This window comes from Peromyscus maniculatus, chromosome 14 (assembly GCF_049852395.1).
Source record: "Peromyscus maniculatus bairdii isolate BWxNUB_F1_BW_parent chromosome 14, HU_Pman_BW_mat_3.1, whole genome shotgun sequence".
Lineage (NCBI taxonomy): Eukaryota > Metazoa > Chordata > Mammalia > Rodentia > Cricetidae > Peromyscus > Peromyscus maniculatus.
In genome coordinates this window covers 34,221,095-34,246,327 of record NC_134865.1, presented here as the reverse complement: position 1 = coordinate 34,246,327, position 25,233 = coordinate 34,221,095, and the positions used below count along the sequence as shown (strand labels likewise).

The 25,233-nt window shown below is 44.5% G+C and overlaps 2 protein-coding genes and 1 pseudogene across 2 annotated transcripts in view; 2 read left to right on the top strand and 1 right to left on the bottom strand.

The window, feature by feature from the left end:
• The window catches only part of Ankmy2 (ankyrin repeat and MYND domain containing 2), a 45,513-nt gene that overhangs the window by 7,074 nt on the left and 13,206 nt on the right, over positions 1–25,233 (top strand). Inside the window, exons 2-5 of the mRNA XM_006983942.4 lie at positions 384–448; positions 7,407–7,545; positions 12,567–12,665; positions 24,954–25,114. Of these exons, the coding sequence (XP_006984004.1) occupies positions 384–448; positions 7,407–7,545; positions 12,567–12,665; positions 24,954–25,114 (464 nt within the window). The remainder of the gene's footprint in view (positions 1–383; positions 449–7,406; positions 7,546–12,566; positions 12,666–24,953; positions 25,115–25,233) is intronic.
• LOC102917969 (non-POU domain-containing octamer-binding protein pseudogene) lies at positions 8,558–10,226 on the top strand (annotated as a pseudogene).
• LOC143268435 (ornithine decarboxylase) lies at positions 15,192–16,861 on the bottom strand. The gene has a single exon (XM_076550764.1). The coding sequence runs from the start codon at positions 16,714–16,716 to the stop codon at positions 15,328–15,330; it is 1,389 nt and encodes a 462-aa protein (XP_076406879.1). The 5' UTR covers positions 16,717–16,861; the 3' UTR covers positions 15,192–15,327.

Sequence of the window (25,233 nt, the reverse complement as noted above, 5' to 3'; positions counted from 1 at the left end):
TCATTCACAAGACCCGGTGCTGACAGATGATACAATACTGACTGTATCTTGAATTCTAAGTGTTACGCGGGTGAGACTGTCATTTTTGGATGGTGATTTGGATTGTATCGTCTTTAGGAGTGGCTACAGTCTGACTGTCAAGAGGTCAATGAAAGTAAAACCAAGATGGAACTATGTTAGTTTGTATTAAACTGTTTCTTTGGAGAAATGATTTTGAAACAAATAGTACATGGCTGAGTGCTTTATGTCTTGGTACCCAGCTTGACTAACCTTAGTTTTCCAGACAGCCCTTTCAAGTTTACTGCCCTCACATTAGACCTTCCACCTTTTCTCGTGAGAGGTGGGCTCATGTTTCACCACCCTTTTTTTTTTTTTTTTTAAAGGTACTGTCCAAGAAGCTGGAACACTGTTATCTAGTAAGAATGTTCACGTCAACTGTTTGGATGAGGTAAAATTAATATAGCATTTTATTTCCTGAGAAGATGAATGCCATAGGCATTGGGAACATGACTCGGTGGGTTAGTGAGGATCTGAGTTCAGATGGCCAGCACCCGTGTGAAAACCAGGCATGGCAGGACACACCTGTCAGCTCAGCACTGGTGTGGGGACAGGGTGACAGAAACAGGATGCCTGGCACTCACTGGCCAGCCGCCAGGCTAGCCAAAACAGTGAGCCGGGGTCCGTGAGACACTGTGTACAGAATAAGGTGGAAAGCAATAGAGTAAGACACTTGACATCAACTTCTAGCTTCCATATGGGCAAACACATCTGCACACGCACGCACGCATGCACGCACACACATGCACCAAAAATGGGTAATGCAAAGTCTTTCAATAGAAGTTGTTTTGTATCATTTGTGTGCTCAAGTTATATTACTTAAAAAGATAAGAGACAACGAAAACATGACTGATTTTATAAGCAATCAAGTAAGTACAATTTAAGCCCAAATTACAACCCCTTTCTCTTTCCCTTCTCCCTCCCCTCTTCATCTTGTTCTTCTTCTTGTTTTATTGTGTTGTTTTTGAGATGGGTCTTAATACTGTGTGTCCCAGACCACCCTTTCAACTCTTGTCCTACTGCCTCAGTTTCCCAAGCTCTGGAATGGTTATGCAATTAGAGGTGTTTGTAATCACATCTGTTGCCAAACAATATCTTTTTTTTTTTTTTGAGATTGGGTCTCTCTATGCAGCACTGACTGGCCTGGAACTAGCTCTGTGGACCAGGCTGGCCTCTAATTCACAGAGATCCACCTGCCTCTGCCTCCCAAGTCCTGGGATTAAAGGCCAACTGTACCACCACAACCAGCCTTTATCACTTTTTACAAAATATGGGAACATGAGCTTTTATATGCTAATAGATTATATACATTATATTTTAAAAAATGAATTTCAATAACATTAAACAAGTTTACCAAATGCAATGTGTTAGATTTGAAAATAAAAAAAAATAATCAAACTAATGAAATGCCTATCTTGGAATGTTTTTTAATTCAATAATTCTTAGATTCATAAATAAAGTAGAAATGTGTGGAACTAGAAATATATTTATCAAAATATGGTATTTATTGAAAGCCTTTGTGGTGGGTAAAGCAATGAACAGAAGCCATTTTGCAGGTATTATCATATTTTTAATCTTTGTGGTAGTCTAAGATTTCAGATCATGAAATTATATGAGTAAAATATGCAGAAAGAGATAGAAAAATAACTTAAGGAAAAATGAAAACAAAAAAGAAATGTGAGATGAGATAAGATATCAGCTACAAGATAGAAAATAGATTATCTGGAAATCATTGAGGGTGAAAGCTTTTGTGTTTCAAGGCATGCAATTGTTAACCCCACTGATTGAGAATAAGACCACTACCACAGTTTAAAACCAAATTTGAAGCAAGCTTTAATTAAATATTGGACACGTGGCTGAGCTCTGGTCAGGTCCACACCCAGGTTCCTGGGAAATGGCCCCAGGTCACGGTTTGCATCAGCTTAAGAAGGAAATTGCATAATAATTCACTGCATTTCCCATCAAATCCAATCAGGGACAAACATACATGCTGATGTACTTCCAGCCTACATCCAGTCAGGGGCAAGGGCCCAGATGGGACACTACCAGCTCCCACATTTTACAACATGGTACTCTTGAGGAGAGAGGGATAAGAGATATTAGATAGAAGGATAGAGGGGAGAGAAACAGACAGAAACACAGGATAGCCTCAGGAGGGCCTGGATCCTTATCCACCGGCTCCTCCTGTCTCTTCTAAAGGGCTTTTTATAGGAATGCCAAGGGGTGGAGCAAAATACCGCACCCTAGAACAGCCAAGTGCAGACCCTTCCAATCACCTAGTAACCACATATAGTCAAGCAATTCTCCAATGCAGCCCTGCTGGGTAGAGCAAGCTCAGGTCTCACTAGGAAACCTTTGTGGGCCTCCACATATATCCTGACATATTTCCTGCCTATCAACCTCTCCCACATGTGATCAATCACATCCCATGCAGATGGGTCAAATAAACTTGTTCAGGGGAGTGAAAACATGTGGCTTGTTATCTCCTGTAAACAGTAGCCTCCAGCACTTCAGGAACTGTCTGTCCTTGGGCAAGAGACCTGCAGATCAGAGATATTTTTGTTTCTTGGATCTCTTAGGCATGGTAATTAAAACTTAAAATGTAACTTTGGTTCTCACACAATCATAACCCATAGAAGTGGAGAAAAGATTTACAAATCATATCTGAGGAGGGATATATAGCAAGAGTATAGTAAGAACTACTAACTTAAAAAAAAAAAAGATTTATATCCCGGGTGTGGGGGTTGGGGGCAGGGGAGGGTAAGCAAAGGATCCAAACAGACAGGGCTCCAAAGATTTTTTTAAAAAGTACCAGAAAACTTGTGGGTAGTCCCTGTGACGTCACTACCACTTGGGTGATGCTTCCTGCCCGTTTGGGGACTCAGTCTGGACACCTGTCACTACCGCTGAAGGGGAGATGGGTGCTCATCACTGGCTTTCTCCAGAGCACTACGTCACCTCACATCGATAACTGGAAAATAGCATTTTAAATTTGACTTAGGAATTTTGTTTTGAATATGGGAATGTTTTCTTTTAGCAGATTAACTTTTGTTTTGAGTTATTTGTCTCCTATTCTTGATATTTTTTTTAAACACTGACAGACTAGAAAGGCTGATGGAAAAGCCTTTATCTCAGAACAAAGAAGTGTGTTAGTATTCCTTCAGTTTTTTTTTTTTTCTTTCTTGGCCTATTGAAATCACACCATAAAATGTAGCACTACAACCAACATAATACTTAGTAGTCATTGCATTGGGAATTTTTCCCTTTGCATTGGTTGAGTAATGCAAAATGGAATTAAGATAAGAAAGTAGGAATGATATCCAGATCTTTCAAAAACTAGTCTAACTTTTCCCAGATTCTAATAGCCTGGGGTAATGATATGGGGGGAGCCCACATTACATGTGGACATGACAGACAGCTGGCCCAGATACCTCAAAGTGAGTGACATAATCAGAACTCTGTGCTTTTGGAAGAAAGCTTTCTTAGTTTTTGGCCCTAAAATCTAATCTTGCTGAGGTGGCTAAAAGAGAAAGAACAAGAGGGTAAAGACGTAGAAAGAGGGAGATAGCATTCATTTTAAAATGAGAAGTAATGGGACCAAGGGAGGCGGAAAGTTCTAGCCGTCAGGACGTAAGAACAGCACAGACGGCAACAGAAGACCTTTGAGGTTTGCAGGTTCTCACATTGTATTGAGAGGTTCTGCTTTAAAGGCAAGGCCGTCCTAGAGTTTCAGTGATATTCTCTGCAGGTGAACACTCTGGGGAGGATTCCAGGAAGGCTGCCTGCAAACCCGATCTGAAAGAACAGGAAAGGTTGAAATATGCGAGGTCTGTCTCTTAAGAAAAAGTTGTTATGTGTTTGTTCAATTAGCATACGAAACACTCAGTTTCTGCCTGACATTCTGAAATATCATTTGTTTTGTTGATCCCTGTCTTTCCCCCTCCTCCTGCTTCTTCTCCCCCACCCCACTCTCCCCCTTCCCCTCCCCCACCCCACTCTCCCCCTTCCTCTCCCCACCCCACTCTCCCCCTTCCCCTCCCCCACCCCACTCTCCCCCTTCCTCTCCCCACCCCACTCTCCCCCTTCTCCTCCCCCACCCCACTCTCCCCCTTCCTCTCCCTTTTCTGTTTTTCACTTTCCCGTCACATGTTTTATCACACTCACTCTTCCTCAGTGGTTCCCTTTTGTGGGGACCTTTCCTCACCTTGTCCACTTTCATAGCCTATACTCACATCCACACACGTGTGTACATATGTTCCTGGCGTTGCTGTTATTTGGTGGTAGAAGTGAAGCCCAGGACGACTCTTCACTGTGCCACTGAGCTACACCGAGCACCAGGTGGCCTTTTTTAATGCCATGCCCTCCCTTCCCTCAGCCTACATGCTGTCCTCTTCATGCCTAGGTCCCAGCACTCCCCGGGGCTCGCACCTGTGCTCTCCATCCATCTCTACCTCGTTCAGATGATAATGATCATACAGTCCATCCCTCTTCACTGAAGTATTAATTACCCCAACAGTGCATCCATTCCCAGCATCCGTTATTCTGTTTCTGTATGAACACACACTTAAGACGTCTTAATATTGTATAGTCTCCCTATTTTCCTGTTTGCAGTCCCAAGAAGCGTTGATCACCCCCATTGAGTAACCTGAGAGGACCCAGCCCCCAATTCTGTTGTTGGTCTCCCTCTAAGAGGGTGGGTGTAAGGCAAGGTAGAGAGATGAAAATGTGAGGGGACACAGGAGGGAAGGGGGCCCCTCAGGACCTTTCCTGCTGAAGGAAAGACAATCTCCTGCAGAATTGATGAAAAGCCAGTTATCCACAGAGATAATAGTTTGTTTGAACTATTGTTCATTCTCGCGAATGGACGTTCAAAACAACAAATGAACTGTTTAGGGCCAGAATATTTATGATCATGAGCTGAACTGTATTAGTACTCATCTCATTCCTAAATTGAAACCACACACCTCATAAAATCATATTATAATTTCATTAACAAAAAGGAATATTTTTTTCCCTTTTATCTTTTGAGACAGAGTCTCACTACATAGTTCTGGCTGGCCTGGAGCTTATATCGAGGCTTCTCTGCCTCTGCCTCTGCCTCTGCCTCTGCTGCATTAAAGGCATCATTATGCCCAGTTGAAAGAAAATTCTTTATGATAAAATAAATTTACTAAATCTTGAAACTTTGTTTAATCTTTAAATTTTGTTTTAAATTATACTTTTGGAGCAATGTTACTAAAAAAGCTATGGAATTATATATATTATTCATTATAAATTTCAAATTGAAAGTTAAAGGACAAATCAAACCCAGCACACCAATAAAAAATGACAGCGTAACTGAGGAAGATAGGAAAGGCTAAGCGCCACTGTTAGACCTTCACACAGCAGCCCTGTGCCCAAGATTGCTCAGCCCGTCACGAAAAGCTGTGAACAGCAGCCTTACAGACACAAACGGGCATTCCTTCTTGGGTAGTCTGCACCCAAGGAAAAGATGGAGGCAAGCCAACACAAAAATTTTTTAAGATATACTAACACCTCTAAGAGAAACTGTCTTCCTTAGGACATGGAAGGGTCATCTATGAGACTTAACAGAACCATGTGTGTGCTGTAATATTATTACATTACATGATACTTCATTAGGTCAATACAGACAGATGGAGACCAAGCAGTTCAGTCTAGTTTAAATATTGCCAGCCACTCCTCAATGTTTGCAATCATATGTAATCAAATCCTAGTGTGATTTGGAGATTATTGTTTTAAGATACAATGTCATGGGGTGGGAGGCTGGAGAGATGGCTCAGTGGTTAAGAGCACTGGCTGCTCTTCCAGAGGTCCTGAGTTCAATTCCAAGCAACCACATGGTGGCTCACAACCATCTGTAATGAGATCTGGCACCCTCTTCTGGTGTGGCGCCCGCTTCTGGTGTGCAGACAGAACACTATACACATAATAAATAAACAAATCTTTACTGGGCGGTGGTGGCACACGCCTTTTAATCCCAGCACTCGGGAGGCAGAGCCAGGCGGATCTCTGTGAGTTCAAGGCCAGCCTGGTCTACAGAGTGAGATCCAGGACAGGCACCAAAACTGCACAGAGAAACCCTGTTTTGGAAAACAAAACAAAAACAACAAAAAAGAAACAATGTCACAGCAGTAAATATATCCCATGCCTGCTTTTTCTCATTGACAGTAGTCAGAGAATTCCCAATTCACTACACAGAGATGATTTTTTTCTAATTTATTTATTATTTTATTTATTTATTATCTATCTGTCTGTCTATCTATCTATCTATCTATCTATCTATCTATCTATCTATCTATCTATCTATCTACCTATCTATCTACCTATCTATCTACCTATCTATCTATCTAGTGTGTGTGTGTGTCTGTGTGTGTGTAGGCCAGGAAAGAGTATCTGATCCTGGCTCTAGAGTCACAGGCAGTTTTGGACCGTCTGATATGAGCGCTAGGAACTGTACTCAGGGCCTCTGGAAGAGCAGCAAACAGTATTAACCTCTGAGCCATCTCTCTATCCCCTCTCAATTTTTTTTTAAATCTTCATCTTTATTTGTTTATATTATGTGTGTATTTGTATGTGTGGGGCCGCATTTGCTCAAAGAACAGCTTTTTGAAGTTGGTTCTCTCCTACCAGTGGGTCCTGCTGCTCAAACTCAGGTAGCCAGGCTTGCTGGCAAGCATGCCTGCCCCCTGAGCATCTCGCTGTCTCCAAATGCACTTACTGAATAGCTTTAGAATGACCTATTATGAATATGCCAGAATCTGTTCAACAGCTTTCCTTTTGATAAATGTTCTGTGTATTTCAGAATTTTTTGTCTTTGGTTTGGTTTGGTGCTAAGGTTGAACCTAGGGCCTTGCACATGTTAAGCAAGTACTTTACCATTAAGCTACATTCCAAACCCGTTTTTAACTTTTTATTTTGAGATAGAGTCTCAGGCAGGCCTTGAACCTGTGGTCTTCATGCCTCAGCCTCCTGCCTTCAGTTTTTTTGTGTTCATTGGTGTCTTAAGAACCAAGAGTGCGAGGAGATGAGGACCTGAGGCCACTTTTGTCTTAAGAACTAAGAGTGTGGGGAGATGAGGACCTGAGGTGGTCTGGGCTCTGACCCTTGCTCTTCTTGTCTGATAGTGTGTAAGGTTGAACATGTCTTTTCTGCTTGTTAATCTATTAAAAAATGTGTTTTTTTTCCTCTCAGAAGTTGAGGTAAGATCTAAGAGAGGAAATGAATATATTTTCTAGGTTTTAAAGATGATTTTATTAGTTTCTGTGTGTGTTCATAAGTTATGAAAATGGAAATGTGCATAATCAATGTATTTTCCCTTCCGTTTAAAGAATGGAATGACTCCTTTAATGCACGCAGCATACAAAGGAAAACTTGATATGTGCAAGTTACTTCTGCGTCACGGAGCTGACGTCAACTGCCATCAGCATGAGCACGGGTACACAGCCCTCATGTTTGCTGCGCTCTCCGGTAAAGATTCAGTCTTACTCTTCTATCAGTGTTCTTGACCTTTACAGTCTAAATGGGCATGTGTAATGCATGTTTTACTTTAGTCATTTTTAGAAGTTTAATAGAAAAGAGTGGTGAGAATTGACTTGTGAAAAACTATAATGCAGCCGGGTAGTAATGCACACCTTTAATCTCAGCACTCAGGACGCAGAAGCAGGTGAATCTCTGAGTTCGAGGCCAGCCTAGTCTACAGAGTGAGTTCCAGGACAGCCAGGGCTACACAGTGAAACCCTGTCTTGAAAAAAACCAAAATAAAAAGGTATAATGCCCGAAACAAGTGACAGAGTTAGTGATCTGTTTCTTGTCTTTATTGTGGTTGGGGGATATGCTCATGGCACAGGTCTGCAGGTCCGAGAAGGATTTGCAGGAGTTAGTTCCCTCCTCCCAGCATGTGGGTTGTGGGAACTGAATGCCAGGCCTCAGCCTTGGCAGCAAGCACTCTTACCCACCTGACCATCTGGCCAGCCCACTTCAAGTCACATTTTAGTGACGTAAAATCAAGTGCTTCCCTATACACCTCTTCTTTCTACCTTGCTCCTTTGAGTCTAAATCTTTACGTGCTAATGAAATGCAAACATTGCTTTGGTCTTTTATCAAATAGTTGCTATGACAGTGCTGCCCAGTTTCCTAGAGGGATCATCCATGTGGAAACAGACTTGCATGTTTACAGACCCATTTCCTGAATAAGATAATTGGAAAGTATCAGTTAAAATAAAATAGGATTTACATGATTGAGGTTCCCCCCCCCCACCCCAACACACACACACACACACACACACACACACACACACACACACACACACATACTTTTGTTACTGATCCTGTTTTGAGACAGGATCTCATTCTATAGACTTGGCTGGCCTGGTACTCCTAGAGATCCACCTGCCTGTACCTCCTGAGAGCTGGGGTTAAAGATGTGTGACATCATGCCAGATGGTTGTAAGTCTTTAAGAAAATAGAGATATAATATAATAAGCTCTGATTTCAAAGGCACACACATACATACACACACATGCATATAATCGTGAGGCACAGAAGCATTTCTAAGTTGTATATACAATAAAGAACCCATAAATAATACAGCATCAGGGGCTAGAGGAGTGGGCAGAGGGGTGTGAAAATGCAGAACAAGAAAACTTTTAACTTGGAGAAGCGAACCATACTCCAAGGATGCATCATCAACCACCACCACCACCACCAGCAGCAGCAGCAGCAGCAGCAACACACACACACACACACACACACACAGCCAGAATGAAGGCTTGACTACTGACCAAGAGAGACCTCCACCCTGTGTAAGTCATCTCTTTGTTGACAGTCTTCCCCTGACATCACTGAGGAGGAAATAAAACTTTCTGAGAATTATGGGAAAGCAGGCGAAGTTTTCATTCATAAGGACAAAGGCTTTGGCTTTACCCGCTTGGAAACACGACCCCTAGTGGAAATTGGCAAGGTGAACCCGGACAATTTGTCTCTCTGTGGGGGAAAGCAGCCGAGTGTGCCCTTACCCACTGAGTGTCTACAGCCTTCCTCAGTGCGTGTCTAAGGAACCGCTGGAAGAAGCCTTTCCTGTTTGGCCAGGTGGAGGGCTGTGGTCACTGTGGATGACCAAGGAAGGCCCCTAGGGAAAGGCATTGATGAGTTCTCAGGAAGTCAGCTGCTCGGAAACTCTGGACAGATGCGGTGAAGGCTCCTTCTTGCTAACCTCATTTCCTCAGACTGTGACAGGGGAGCCAATGGACATGATGAAGAGGGGCTTCCAGAGAAGCTGGTCATAAAAACTCCAGCCGTTTCACCCAGAACCGAAGCAGCCACCCAGATTTGCACGGCCTGGGTCCTTGGAGTTTGAGTATGCCATGCACTGGAAGGCACCAGTGAGATGAGAAGCAGCAGCAGGATCCAGTGGACCGCAACATCAGGGAGGCGCGTGAGAAGCTGGAGATGAAGACAGCATGCCATAAGCACCAGGTTATGAGGCAGGATTTCATGAGGCTTCAGGAAAAGCTTCTGAGAACTGAGGAGCTGAGTGACTGAGAGCTAGAGCCGTAACAAAGCAGTTAGAGCTCAGGCAGAAGGGGCAGCGCCGACGCCGTGAAAAAGAAATACGGCAGCAAGAAGAAATAACGGAGCACCAGCAGGAAGGATTCAAGGGAACCTTCCCTGATGAAGAGAACAAGAGATGTGGGTGGGCCAAATGGCTACGGGAGATGCCATGGGCACAAACAATAGAGGCACCGTTTCCCTGCTCCTGTGCTGGCTGTATCCCAGCTCCTCCAGAACCTGCCAATATGAACCCTGGCATTGACCCCACCACCCACTAAATGTTCTGGCCAAGCTGCTACAATGGAAGGAATCGGAGCAATTAGTGGAACTCCTCCTACTTGCAACCGTCCAGCTCCTGGAGCTGCATTTGCTCCAAACAGAGGCTGCCCATACTACATAAAGCTGCAGTGTCTTGTTTCCCGATCCAGAATTCCACTCTGGAAAAGTGTTAGGGATTCTAACCAATAGATAAGTCTTCCCCACCTCTACTACTCTTGGGAGTACACTTGGAAGCAGAGGGCAAGGGAGGGCTGGTATTTAATGAATCAAAGTCTGTAGTATATTGCTTTGTCAGCCGAGGTGTGTTGCTTGTTGAAAGTGTGGAGAACCACAGCAAACTGGACTCAGAGCCCCATCAGTCTTGATCATTTCCTCCCTCCCTTCTCCCTCCCTCCCTCCCTCCCTCCCTCCCTCCCTCCCTCCCTCCCTCCCTCCCTCTTTCTTCCTTTCTTCCTTCCTTTCTTTCTTACTTTGTCTATCATGTTTTAATTACTTTTCATCTTTATTCCCCTCAATCCCAGAGACACTGTCATATCTATCATAAACCTAAACATCCTCCACTGGCCTAGTCCAGTTCCTTCATTCACTCCCAGGTGAGAATTCAGAAAAAGGTCCACAGAGCTTAACATACATGGATGTGTTGTATCTCATATACAACCCTTTCATGTCCTAAGGAAGACAGTTTCTCTTAGAGGTGTTAGTATATCTTTAAAACATCTTGTGTTGGCTTGCCTCCATCTTTTTCTTGGGTGCAGACTACCCAAGAAGGAATGCCCGTTTGTGTCTGTGAGGCTGCTGTTCACAGCTTTTCGTGACGGGCCGAGCAATCTTGGGCACAGGGCTGCTGTGTGAAGGTCTAACTGTGGTGCTTAGCCTTTCCTATCTTCCTCAGTTATGCTGTCATTTTTTACTGGTGTGCTATGTTCGATTTGTTCCTGATACCTTCACATTTCAAATACCTTGAAATTTTTCTGAGATACAGAGCAGTAATGCAGTATCACCTTATTAAAATACATTTGAAGCTCCTGCCCCTCAAGAAGAAGAAAAAGAATGCCTACCATTCTTTCAGAGGACTGAGGTTCAGTTCCTGGTGCCCACATCAGGTGGTTCACAACTGCCTGTAACTCCAGTTCCAGTGTACCAAATGCCTTTGGCTTCCATGGGTGCCTGTACACATGTACAGTAAAGACATACAGGCACAAACATACATAAATAAATAATAAATAACAACAAATAAAACTTTATAAACAGGCTGGGCGGTGGTGGTGCACGCCTTTAATCCCAGCACTCGGGAGGCAGAGGCGGGTGGATCTTTGTGAGTTCAAGGCCAGCCTGGTCCACAGAGCGAGATCCAGGAACGGCACAAAGCTATACAGAGAAACCCTGTCTTGGGAAAAACAAAAACCTTTATAAACAAAGGGGACATCAGTGATTTAATTACATAGAATTTTAACATTGCTGTAAATGAGATATTCCATAGATAGAGTTAAAATACAAATAAAAATGAAGAAAAATACTTTTTGAGTATCTTTAACGGTCTCATTGCTATCTATAAGAAGTTCTTATAAATCAACTAGAGAAAGACAAATAATGTAAAAGACAACTGGACAGAGAACAAAAGAAATAGAGCCAGCCGATCAATATATAAAGTGCTCTCAGCATTAATCAAAGAGGTCAGAATTGGAGCACATATGATCATTTTGCACTTACTGTATTGGCAATGATTGTGGAATGTATTTGGTCTACCCTTGCTGGGTGGCAACCTAGCAATATATATTTAAAACCTATGTAATCTTCATCCACATTTTCCAAGAAATGTTCCTAAGGCAAGCATGGTCATCACACAAAAATGAGTCAAAAGTGCTGCTCACTCAATGGAGAGAATATTAGCAAAATATCCATAATGATTCTGAATAATGGAAATGAACTATAGATATTTACATAGAAATGTGCAGAAAGATTCCCAATGTTTATACATACATACCACATATATATCATATATACTTCCCCAATGTTTATACATACATACCACATATATATCATATATACCCCCCAATGTTTATACATACATAACACATATATACCATATATACTTCCCCAATGTTTATACATATATACTACATATATATATATATCATATACATCTCCCCAATGTTTATACCATGCATACCACATATATACCATATACATCTTCCCAATGTTTATAACACACACATATATACCATATACACCTCCCCAATGTTTATACCGTATAAACCACATATATGCCACACACCCCCAAGTCTGTGAGTGTGAGAGGAGGAATGAGTCAGTGGGTGTTCAAGGAGGGCTTCTGTTCACTTTTCCCTCCTCTTTGTTGTTGATAATTTTGTATGTATATTTTGATTTTATACTAAACATTACCATTAAGCAAACACGCTCTGTTTTAAAAGTGGTATTCGATTCTGTACCATGTTTGCATTACCAAATTGGTTTTCCAGGAAATTAGTTTGACGAAGTAGGTTTGTAGTACTGTATTTTTGTAATTATGATTGATATTTTTGGAAAAATGAAAATGTCCACATGATAGAAACTTAAAAGTCAGTGAGAGGGCCTGAGAGAGAGAGAGCAGACGAAACTGTATTTCTTAGGGTTAACAGATCTGTGTCCTGGAACTCTAGGCAATAAAGACATCACGTGGGCCATGTTGGAGGCAGGCGCAGAGACGGACGTTGTCAACTCAGTGGGCAGAACAGCCGCTCAGATGGCAGCCTTTGTGGGTGAGTGTTTGCCACAATTTCACAGTGCATTGTTCCTGGTTTCCTTTATGTATATTTTATTTTATGTATTTAGTTTGTGTTTTTGAGACAGGGTCTCAGTATGTAGCTCTAGTTGTCCTGGAACTCACTATGTAGACCAAGCGGGCCTTGAACTCAGCGATCTGCCTGCCTCTGCTGTGTGGGATTTAAGGTGTGCGCCGCCACACCTGGCCAAGTGTTGATAGCTCACTCTAACATAGTGAAATCCCTAATGACTCTGGAGAAAATGAATGGCCACGTGGAATTCCCACTCTGAGAGAGACAGAGCAGTAGGGACATTTCATTGCACTCAAATCTTTGAACTAAGGGACCTTATTTCTCCAGTGGAGGGAGTTTGACCCACTGGTTAGGAAATGACCCGTGAAACCAGCAGACCTGAGTTGAAATTCCGGCTCCACCACTTTGTAGCAAAGTACTTGAAGATTTTTGTTTCTCAGCTTCTTTACTGTAGAACAGTCACAGAGCTGTTTTAAGGACTAATAGAGATGATTAGCTTAAGATCGCCCCGGGTAGAACTAAACAAGTAGTTCTCCATCAGCTACAAACCTTTATTTTATGCACCCACTCATCCTTGGCATGTAAATCCTCTTAAGTGACATAATGAAGGGGTGGAGGGTGGGTGAGGACTTGATCGTTGGTATTTTAGTATTTTGGTCTCTGAACTGGCAGTTAAGAGCACATTGATAGAAAAGCAAAGTCAGAAACAGCTGATTTAGTGGGATCACCATGAGTGGCCTTGTGATGACCAGTAACTAAGCCAAGTCTTACTGTTCACACCCTGTTAAGTATCTTTGTGGATGCCTTGTGTTCACACCCTGTTGAGTATCTTTGTGGATGCCTTGGTTACGTGGTGAGCAAGCAGAAGTTAAGTTGCTTGTGTTTTCACAGTGTTTAAAGGCAGCTAGCAGTGGACCAACGTGGTGTGAGGTTGTCCTGTAAGGGAGAATTTGAGTTCTGTGTATTATTGAAAAGGAGCATTTTCTACCCTGTTCCAACAGGTTTTTGAAAGAAATTATTTTTAAGCTGAGATACAGTAGGAATTAGTCAATTATGGGCAACATTAATTATATATTACATTCAATTTTATAGTCACTTTTTCTTGAAATTAGTAGTTGCTTCTGTTTATTAAGCCAGGCAGTCTCCTTATGTTGGCTTTGTAATGACACACACTCTCACTGTAATTTCAGGAACATTTGAGAAACTTACAGCCTTGTGCCAACTTCAGAGAGGTAGCTGGAGTCTCAGAGATGTTCTGGCTGCTCCCCCAGCTCACATCTAAGCCACCATGGAGGGTGTCAGCACAGTGAATGTGAACACACAGCTCACATCTAAGCCACCATGGAGGGTCTCAGCTCAGTGGTGTGAACACCCAGCTCACATCTAAGCCACCATGGAGGGTGTCCACACAGTGGGTGTGAACACAAAGCTCACATCTAAGCTACTGTGGAGGGTCTCAGCTCAGTGGGTGTGAACACTCAGCTCACATCTAAGCTACCATGGAGGGTGTCCGCACAGTGGGTGTGAACACCCAGCTCACATCCAAGCCACCATGGAGGGTGTCCGCACAGTGGGTGTGAACACAAAGCTCACATCTAAGCCACCATGGAGGGTGTCAGCACAGTGGGTGTGAACACACAGCTCACATCTAAGCCACCATGGAGGGTGTCAGTACAATGAGTGTGAACACCCAGCTCACATCTAAGCCACCATGGAGGGTGTCCGCACAGAGGGTGTGAACACTGAACTAGAAAATCTGGAGTGGGCATTTTAGTTTAGATGGTTGCTTATTAAGATTATGGGAAAATGTTATCACTTTTGTGGGCCTCAGTTTTCTGACTGGTGTGCAGTGAAGAAGGGAGTCATGTGATCTCCACAGTTTTGTTTTTTTTTGTTTTTTTTTTTCCTTTTTTTTTTTTTTTTTTGCTGCTGTTGAATTTATTACAGGAAGTTGACTGCCACGTGCTGTGTGATAGATACTTCCAGCTGTTACTAGGTGGTGCTGCAGGCGAAGCCAAGGGTTGGGGAACAATCAGGATTCCTGCAGGCAAGGTTCAAAGAGCCTCCAATGCCCTCCCTGGGATGTGGCCAGGACATCGGGTATCTGGGCAGATGACATTCCTCACCCACAGGCTCTGGGCACCAACTTCACAGCCCAGTGCATACATGCAGGGCTGACTAAGCAGATGGATGCTGTGTAGAGGGCGTGGCCTTGTCCCATCCACCTTGTCCTTCTCGGCTGTGACTACAGCAGCCTGTGCAGGAAGTGTGTGCCTTCTTTAAGGGACACTTGCAAACATTCCCTGATGCCCAATTATTTCAAGATCGTTTATTTTCAAAATGGGTCACAACATCAGCTTTTGGCCCATTCTGCCAAATGCACAAGCTACAAATGCTTGCTCAGCAGCTGAGGGGCACGTTAGTATCATGTCTGAAAAGTGAATAAAAATCCATATAAAACAACTATTCAAAGTTTCCATAGGAACACAGGGAAGTGTGACCCATCTCCTAGCCTTCCATTCTGCATCTGTTGCAACCTCTACTCTTACAAAGACCTCAAAACTAGCAGTAATTAAGTTAAATGGTCCCCCAAATCCCTTAGTTCAAGCTAAACTTGCAGTGAGAGCTACACATTGATACTAGCAGAAGCACAGGCTGCTGGGTGCCGGTCCATCCCGCTCTCCTGGGCACACGACAAGGGCAGCAGCGTGCCCACATCCTGCTCCTCCACTTCTGGTGGGAAGCCATGGCTCTGGATCTGCTTCATGAGTTGCCACAATGACCTCGACATCACGTAGTAGATGGAAGGCCTCTGGAACCCATTGAAAGTAGACGCAGCAGCAACGGTGTATGCACCCATGTTCTCAAAGAGCATCCAGTCACCCACATGCATTTCAGGCAGGTTACAGCGCTCGACGATCCGATCAAGGCCATCACATGTTGGTCCCCAGATGCTGGATGAGTAATACTTCTCATCTGGCTTGGGTCTCTTCGGCAGCAGGGCCTTGACGTGCGCATGATCGTAAAGAATGCAGTTGAATGATCCATAGACTCCGTCATTCACATAGTACATGATGGTTTGCTCATTTGACTCATCCTCATCGTCAGAGCCGGTCTGCTCCTTCCACACCACTTTCTTGGCAATGATGTTGACTGCCAGTGTGAAAGCTGACGCGACATAGTATCTGCCCGGCTCAGCTATGACTCTCACTCCGGAGTCTGGTGGGAAGTACTTGTCCAGAGCTGGGTTGATCACACTGGTGATCTCTTCAAATTTAAGCTTTGTATCCTCAGATCCAGGAAAGCCACCACCAATATCAAGCAGATACATGTTGAAACCAACTTCTGTTCCCATGTCAAAGACACAGCGGGCATCGGACAGGGCCTGCACGAAGGTCTCAGGATCAGTACATCCACTCCCCACATGGAAGCTGACACCAATGACATCAATATTTAGCTCTTTTGCCCGTTCCAAGAGAAGCCTGCTGGTTTTGAGTGTGGCACCAAACTTGACACTGAGGCGACAAACTGCTTTGGAATCATCAGTGGCAATCCGCAAAACCAACTTTGCCTTTGGATGTGCTCTGGCCACTTTCATCAACTCAATCTCGCTGTCAAAAGTCATCATCTGGACCCCATTACTGGCAGCATACTTGATTTGAGACACTTGTTTACAAGGATTCGCATAGATAATCCTCTCGGGAGGCACCCCAAGCCCCTGCACCAACTGTATTTCAGTCTTGCTTGCACAGTCAAAACCCGTCCCAATGGCGGCGAGGGTGTTCACTATGGCTCTGCTGTCGTTACTTTTGACAGCATAAAAGGGAGTGACTCGGGGAAGGGCTTTTCGCCATCTTAGGTGTTTCTTCAGAATGTCCCCAAGGTCCGCGACATAAAAAGCATCCTTATCGTCTGAGGAAGAAACTTCATTAATTTTTTGGTCCAGGATGTCCTTGGCAGTAAAGCCTTCATCGAGGATATGGCACTCAAACTCTTCCTTATTAAAGCTGTTCATGATTCTCGATGTGCCACAAAAAAACCTAGAGGTGGAATTAAACTATCGCCAGCTCCTCACAAGGCAAGCTATCCAGGAACTCTGCACGCTGTCTCCTTGGAGCGGTGGAAGCGTTCTCACTGCGCACGGACGCCGCTGGCCAGCCCCATGGAGATGGAGACACCGCCGCCGCCGCCGCCGAACCCCGAGGAGGGTTGCCCGGCCGCCCGCCGCCGCCGCTGCTGCCGCCCCGTCAGCCGCCTGGTCGAGCCCGCCGCGGCAGACGCCGGCCCGAGGTGGCGCCGAGGTGCTGCCGCCGCTGCCGCTGCCGACCGAGCGAGGGAGGGAGGGAGGCAGGCAGGGAGGGCGGGCGGAAGGACGGACGGCGGCGGCCGCTGCAGGGACTGACCAGTTTTGTTTAATCTTACAGCTTTTTTATTGTGTCCACCACAATAAATGAAACAGCTCAATAGAAGTTAATTTTCCCCAAGGTCACAGGACTGGAAATGGAAGAGACGCTTCCTTCTCATCCATACAATGCTGTTTTTTTTTTTTTCCTTAACATTATTACCAAAACTTGAAAACACAAATTGACTACAGTACTGCTCTATTTGAACAAAGAGACATTTTTTGGTCACGTACGCTGTGGTGGTTTGAATGAGAATGCCCTCCCCCCCCAGACTCATATATTTGAATGTGTGGTTTGCAGTTGGACTTTGGGGGAGGATTAAGAAGTGTGGGCTTGTTGGAGGAGATGTGTCACTGGGAGTGGGCTTTGGGGTTTCAAAAGCCCACACTAGGCCCAGAGTTAGTCTGCCTGCTGCCTGAGGGTCAGGATGTGAAGCTCTCAGCTACTTCTCTAGCACCATGCCTACCTGCCTGTCACCATACTACCCATCATGATGACAATGGACTAACCCTCTGAAACTGTAAGAAGGCTCTCAGTTAAATGCTTTCTTTTTATGAGAATTGACTTGGTCACGGTGTCTCTTCACAGCAATGGAGCAGTGACTAAGACATGCTGCTCTGGCTAGTGTTACGTCCAGGTGACACAAGCTATAATCATCCGAGGGGAGGGAACATCAGCTGAGAAATTTCTTCTGTAAGATCTGGCTGTAGGCAGACCTTTAGGGCATTTTCTTAATTAGTGTGGTGGGTAGACTCAGCCCGTTGGGGGTGGAGCCATTCCTGAGCCTGTGTTGCTGGGTTCTTCCAGGAAAGCAGGCTGAGCAAGCCATGTGGGGCCAGCCAGTCAGCAGCACCCCTCCATGGCCTCTGCACCGGCTCCTGCCTCCAGGTTCCTGCCTTGTTTGAGCCCCTCTTCTACTTACGTTCAGTGAACTGTTTTGTGGACGTGGGAGTGAAATAAACCCTATGCTCCCCAAGTTGTTCTTGGTGACAGTGTTTTATCAAGGCAATAGAAAACATAATTTATAAGACAGATACATGCAGATTTTTTTGTATCTATATAAAATCTAAAAACCACAAATAAGAGAAAATATACAGCATTCACTTTTATGAGATTGGCTTAATTAGCTTAACACGATTGTCTCCAGTTGTATCATTTTCCTCATTCTAAAACAACAGTAATATTTCCCCTGCATTTAAAGCTGTTTAGACTAATGCCACAGGTGAAAGGTATACCACACCTTGTCAGTTGAAGTTATATTTTCTATATAATTGGCCTTAATTTTTTTCCTTTTATTGAAAATAGATTTTTTTTTTCATCTATCCTGATTAGCCTTTCCCCTCTCTTTCCTTCTCCCAGTTCTTCCCAGTCCCCCTCCCATCTGGATCCACCCCGTCTTCGTCAGGGTTTCTAGTGCTGCAACGAAACACCACGACCAAAAAGCAGGTTGGGGAGGAAAGGGTTTATCAGGCTTACACTTCAGCATCGCTGGTCACCACTGCAGGCAGTCAGGAAGGAACTCAAACAGGGCAGGACCCTGGAGGCAGGAGCTGATGCAGAGGCCATGGAGGGGTGCTGCTGACTGGCTTGCTCATCATGGCTTGCTCAGCCTGCTTTCTTATATACCCCAGGACCAGCAGCCCAGGAATGACCCAACCCACAATGAATGGGCTGAGCCCTTCCCCACTGATCATGAATTAAGAAAATGCCTTAGAGCTGGATCTCATGGAGGCATTTCCTCAGTTGAGGCTCCTTCCTCTCTGATTCTCTAGCTTGTGTCTAGTTGGCCCACCAAACCATCCAGGACAACCCCCTTTCTCTCTCATTGGAAAACAAACAGGCTTCTTGGGGATAATAATAATAAATATACTAAGAAAAACAAAAACTAATATTGGAACAGCACAAACTAAACAGATGGAAAGAGGCTGACAAAACAGATACAGACACAGAGACCCACTCGTTCGCCCACTCAGGAATCCCATCAAAACACTAAACTGGAAGCCATGATGTGTGTGTGTGTGTGTGTGTGTGTGTGCCCGCGTGCGTGCATGCGTGCGTGCGTGCGTGCGTGTGTGTGTGTGTGCAAAGGACTTGTAGGGTAAAAATAGAGAAAAAAAATATATACAAATTTTTAAAAAAGGCCTGATCTTACATTCTGAGAGAAAGAACTTGCAAAGATGTCATTGAGTGCATTTTGTGTGGTGTGGGCCGTCTCCTGCTGGGCGGGCACCCTACCCTTAGTAGAGTTTGTTTTCCCAGTGAGATTCCCATGGAGAAATCTAATGTTTCATTGGCAGGTGGTTATCGGTTGGAGACGGCTTCTGAGTTAGGAATGAGCAGGTGTCCACTTCTTTCAGCGCCAGGACTCCATCTCCCACTTACCTGTACAGGCCCCATAGGAACTGATCTATGACTATACCAGAATGTCACCAGGAGTCATTACTGTATTCTTCTAGTAGAACAGTAGTATTTGCTTTTGCCCTAGGTCCCTGGGCTTCCTAGTCTTAGGTTCTTGGTCACCTAAGCAGTGCTGGTCTGAGTTCCATCTCCTGGAGTGGGCTTAAGTCAAATCAGATATTGGGTGGGTATTCCTGCAAGCTGTGTCCACCATTGCCCGGTGTATGTTGCAGGCAGGACAGCACTGTAGATCAGAGGGTTTGCAACCGGTCTGACATTCATGTTTCCCCTTGGGTAGTGTGCAGAGTCCCTTCCTGTACAAAGACACTAGCAGGTAGGGATAATTAGCCTTTTAAAAAGTAATTCTCTTCTTTCTGTTCCTTAGTCCAGCAGCATGTATGTTGGTGCATCCACATATGGCTTCTGTCACTTTCAAACTGTGATCAACCTACACAAGAAATCTTATTTGTGACTTCTTTTCCATATTTATTAGTATGTCATAGTCATCTCTTTCACCTTGGGGTACTAGTGAATCATTTTAATGGCTATGTAACATTCCGTGGCACAGATTCCATTTAGCTTTCCCTATTGGCTGATTTGATATCTTTCATCCACTTAACTAGAACAATCCACTTCGCTGTTAGTCATATCTGTAAGATGTTATTAGAAGTAAAACTTGCTAAGAAAAAGATATGTAGTTTTAATTATTATGTTAAGTCTAAATTGTTTTCCAAAAGGACACAGCAGTTCATCTGAATATCATCTTCGGGAAATTACCGTTCTTCTGCTTCTGCTGACGTAGTAGGTGAAAGGGTGTTATATCACCTGCCTCCCCTCGAGACTGGTGAAGTTAAACCTCACTGGAGCGCATTTCCATTTTCTTCTGTGGACTGCTCTCCTCTCCTCTCCTCTTCTCCCCTTCCCTCTTCTTTCTCCTCTTCCCTCTTCTCTTCCAATAGGGTCTCATCTAGCCCAGGCTGTCCTTGAACTCGCTGTATGATTGAGACCGGCACTACATTCTCTGCTTCCCAAGCATTTGCATTTACAGACGTTCCTCCCCCCCTTCCTTTTATGATGGGGAAGTTGTCTTTTTATTATTACTTGGAAAACCTTCGTGTATATTATAGGCTGTCAACTCTTTCTCTACCGGATGTGATTTGAGAATTGTATGCCAGTCTCATTTTTGTCCTTTGATCTTAAAGAGCTTTGCTATAGAAAAGTTATCTTTAAACAGCCTTTTTTTTTTATTGCCTCTGAGACTTTTGTCATTTAAAAGTTGTCTTTACCATGAGTTACAGCAATTTTCTCCCAAATGTTCTTTAGATTGTTGCTTTTTTCTGTTAATGTGTATATTAATATGTGTGTTTTGTCTGCATCATGTGCATGCATCATGTTCATGCCTCATCAGAAGATGACGGCAGATCTGGAGCTGGGGTTACAGAGAGTCGTGAGCCTGCTTTGGGGCTGAACTGAACTCAGAGATCCAGTTCTTTCTACCTCTCCAGTGTTGGGATTAAAGGGGTGTATCACCACACCCAAAAGGAATGGTTCTTGTACTTACAGAATTTATGTTTTTAATTGACCACTAGACTGTCTTCTAATTACAGTTTTCCTGTTTCAGCCCACCACACCTGACTACCATATCAGCCATTTTCCAAAAAGCTTATCAAGAAGTACTTTCCAGCCAATGTCCATATTATAGGAACTCTTACCTCACTCCTATATTCTGCTACTTCTAGCTTCTTATGGACGAAACAGAGGAATAGTAAGTTTTACATTTTTTATTAATCTCCTGGCATCACAATGGCTTTTATGGCAAGCCAGGTTTTCATGTAATTCCTAGGGACCCAATTCCAGCTCCATGTGTGACAAGCAGTTGTACCACTGGGCCTTCTCCTGATTCCTCTTGTCCGTTTCCTTTGTCAATAACTAGTTATTTCTTTCTTTCAATCATTTTCTTTCTCAGATCCACTTTGTTTGTTTGTTTGTTTGTGTTTTGAGGCAGGGTCTTGCTGTGGGATGTTCTGTATGTCCTGTGGGAGCCCTTCTTGGGTTCTTTGTGGCGTTACCCAGCAGGTCCGCATAGAGGATGATTAGGACCATGGGCCTGAGTGCAGGTGTCTGAGATGGTCTGCACTTGGCTGTGCTGGGGGATGGTCTGTATGTCAAGTTGTTCTGATTGATCAATAAATAAAACCTGATCGGCTGTGGCTAGGCAGGAAGGATAGGCGGGACTAACAGAGAGGAGAAATAAAAGGACAGGAAGGCAGAAGGACTGGCTGCAGCCGCCGCCGCCATGACCAGCAGCATGTGAAGATGCCGGTAAGCCACCAGCCAGCGTGGCAAGGTATAGATTTATGGAAATGGTTAATTTAAGATAAAAGAACAGTTAGCAAGAAGCCTGCCACGGCCATACAGTTTGTAAGCAATATAAGTCTCTGTGTTTACTTGGTTGGGTCTGAGCGGCTGTGGGACTGGCGGGTGACAAAGATTTGTCCTGACTGTGGGCAAGGCGGAAAACTCTAGCTACAGGGTCTCATATAGTTTAGGCTGACTTTAAAATTGATGTGTAGCTAAGAATGGTCTGGAACTTTTGATTCCCCTGCCTTCACCTCCCAGTTGTTGGAATTACAGGCAGGTACTACGGGATTTTATTTAAATAATGTAACATAAACGCAAAGGTAATCTCTCATTTCTAATTCCAAATAATAGCCCCCTCTCTTTTTAGCAGGTCTTTACGATATGCACCGGGTTCCATTCCCGTCCTCTCGTCTTTGCTCCTTATTTAATTGGTGATTTGTATGTGTGCATGCTTGTGTGTGTGTGTGTGTGTGCTTGTGTGTGTGTGCCTTCAATGTGACTGTCTTGGTGAAAGTGACACGATTCCCAGTCACTCTCTGCCCTCTGTGCACAGGGCACTGCTTGCCCAACCCCACCTCACTGCTCTGCTCTCTGTGTCTGCCTTGTCCGGCCTCCGGGCCTTCGCGCTCACCTTCTGGACCGCAGCCTTCGTCTCTGGGCCTGTAGCTCCTCGCTGGGAACCTCCTGGAACGGTCCAGTCTTTGTTGCGCCCATTGCTCTGGAGCACCCTTGGTGGGATGTCACCTCTTTTAACAGTCCTCTTGATGTGATGGTAGGCAGTCACTCTCCCCCACTCGGGTCCGCCCTCCCAGGGCCCTCTCTGTCCCTCTCTCCGCTGGCTTCTGAGATCCCATTTTCATTCAGGTTTTCGTTGCAGGATTTCTCAGATGAGTTATGTAGATTGTGTGTCTCGAAACCCACCGCAGCTAAATGATCGTTCTGGAATGTACTACTTCTTTTTTATTTTGTTGTTTGTTCCCTGGCACTTATTTCGCAGTTCCTTTCTCTCTGTTCATGTCAAAGTCATGCTACAGCTTTCTAACTTCTAGTGCTAAAAATGAGAATGCAGTTTAGTTTCCATTCTAAACTTTTCTGATTTGAGGGAAGTTTGCCCTTGTGTAAAAAATTTACTCGACTTGTTGGTGGGCCTTGCTGTTGAGAAGACCTGCATCTCATCGTCGTAGCAAACTGCTGGGCTGGAACTTGGCATTTCAGGGACTAGAGTACACCCTGGTGGGGAAGCGTGGCCAAGGGCCGGCTCTGCACTGCGGCCGCAGGAGGGCTAGCAGCCGCTTGTTATGTGGTGCCAACCAGGAAGCAGACGGCAGATTGGAACAGGACCGGGACAGAACCCCAAGGCGCACCCCTGGGACCCTCTGTCCTAGAAGTTCCACAGCCTCCCCAAGCAGGGCCCCAAGCTGAGGATCAAGTGTTTAAACACATGAGCCTGCGGGAGACATTGCGGCTCAGTCCATTGTGTTCTCTCTCTATAGTATTCTTGTTAGTGATAATACTTTTTAGTTGTATTTAATCAGAATCCTTAAAGCAAAATAGTTAAAACCTCTTTATCATTTCATACTGAGTTTTAAACAAGTAAAATTACATTTACAAAGATAAACTTTACACATATGTCAGTCTAATAAATTATTAGCAAATGATTTAGGTTCAGCCTGTTTTCTGACAGGGTCATTGTTAGGTAGCAGATATTTTGTGTATGATATATACAGTTTCCAACTGTCCAGTTAGGGGCTGGCTGTATTAGTCACTGTTCTCCTTCCTATGACAAAGTACCAAAGTAATTTATGGAAGTGTGTGTGTGGGTGTATTGTGGCTTGTGATTTGAGGAGACACAGTTTCTCGTGGTGGGGATGTCATGGTGGTAGAAATGGGGATTGCAGTCAGAAAAGCCATGGGTTCTGGGACTTGGCGTCCTGTCTCTCTTTTGATTTACTCTGGGACTCCTGTCCATGGGACCAAGAGAGTGGTCCAGGTCTTCACTTAAACCCTCACCAACACACTCAGAGGTGTCTCTTAGGTGACTCTAAACCAGTCAAGTTGCCATGGAAGCTAACATTTCAGGGACTGCTGGAAATCGTAGTTACTTTTTCTTTGATCGTTTGTGTCTGGTTTGACTCTCTTGCTGAGACATTTGAACATTGTTTTCGTCATGAGAACCTGCTTGATGGAGGTCCATGTAAAGAACCGGGGCAGCTGCCCTCAGCCTCCGTTTCCTCATGTGCCTCTGTCAGCTCACGCAGACACCCGCGTTCTGTGTTGGCAGGATCACGGGCGCTCCCAGGACCCCGGAGGCACGGACAGGAGCCAGGCAGGCAAACCGGGGTTGACCGCTCTCTTCAAGACTGGCTGTCTCTGATCCCTTAGCCCTCGACAGGCAGCGAGGAGAGGAAGGCTGTCCCTCCAGAGACCTCGGCAGGGCCCACAGCCGGGTGCTCTGGAATGTGCTTGCCCAGAGTGGCCACTTCCTGGCTCCAGAGAGGTTCTGGAGAGGGAGCTGTAGGTCGAAGACAGCAGGCCCAGCGTCAGCTCAGCGGCTGTCCTGGGGAAACTCACATTTCTCTTTAACCCAATAGCTCATGGTTGTGGCTTAGCAACCTGTGAGGGGCTGTAGTGTTGATTCCAAGCTTGTGAGAGCAAAAGCTTTCTATACTTCAGTTCACAAAGAGGCTAAGCTTCTCTCCAATTCTGGGGAGGGGGGTCGAGGATTACTTGATAATATTAGTGATTATAACAGATAGTTTGCATAGGATATATTTAAATTGTATGTATATGTACCTGTATGTCTTGGGGGAAACGTATCATTGGTGTTAAGGTTTAAGAAGAGATAGTTAATCATAGTCAGTTTTTATAAAGTAATTTTAGTGTTCTTAAGTTGAATACTTTTTTTGGTAGTCTCTCTACTTTAAGATGCTTAAAATGTTCTCTAAAGTATTTTCCTTTCCTTCTCTACTGTTTTCTCAAAGAATAAAAACATTGTGCATGTTTACTCCCAAAGCAACGTCACGTCATTAAAAGAGCCCAGACTCCAGTGTTTAATGATAAACTAACAGTTTTTCTGTTTCTCTATTTACAGGTCAGCATGATTGTGTGGCTATAATCAACAATTTCTTCCCTCGGGAGAGGCTGGATTATTACACTAAACCCCAGGGGTTGGATAAAGAGCCGAAACTGCCCCCAAAGTTGGCAGGACCACTGCACAAAATCATCACCACAACCAACCTCCACCCCGTCAAGGTAGCCTGGCGTCTGTTGTATGTGCTCTCCAGAGCGGGGTTGCCTCAGTGTCTAAAGTGTTCTCATGCCATGGGTCTTAACTGTCTCAGGCGGAGTCCCGTAGATGAGGGGTCGGCAGG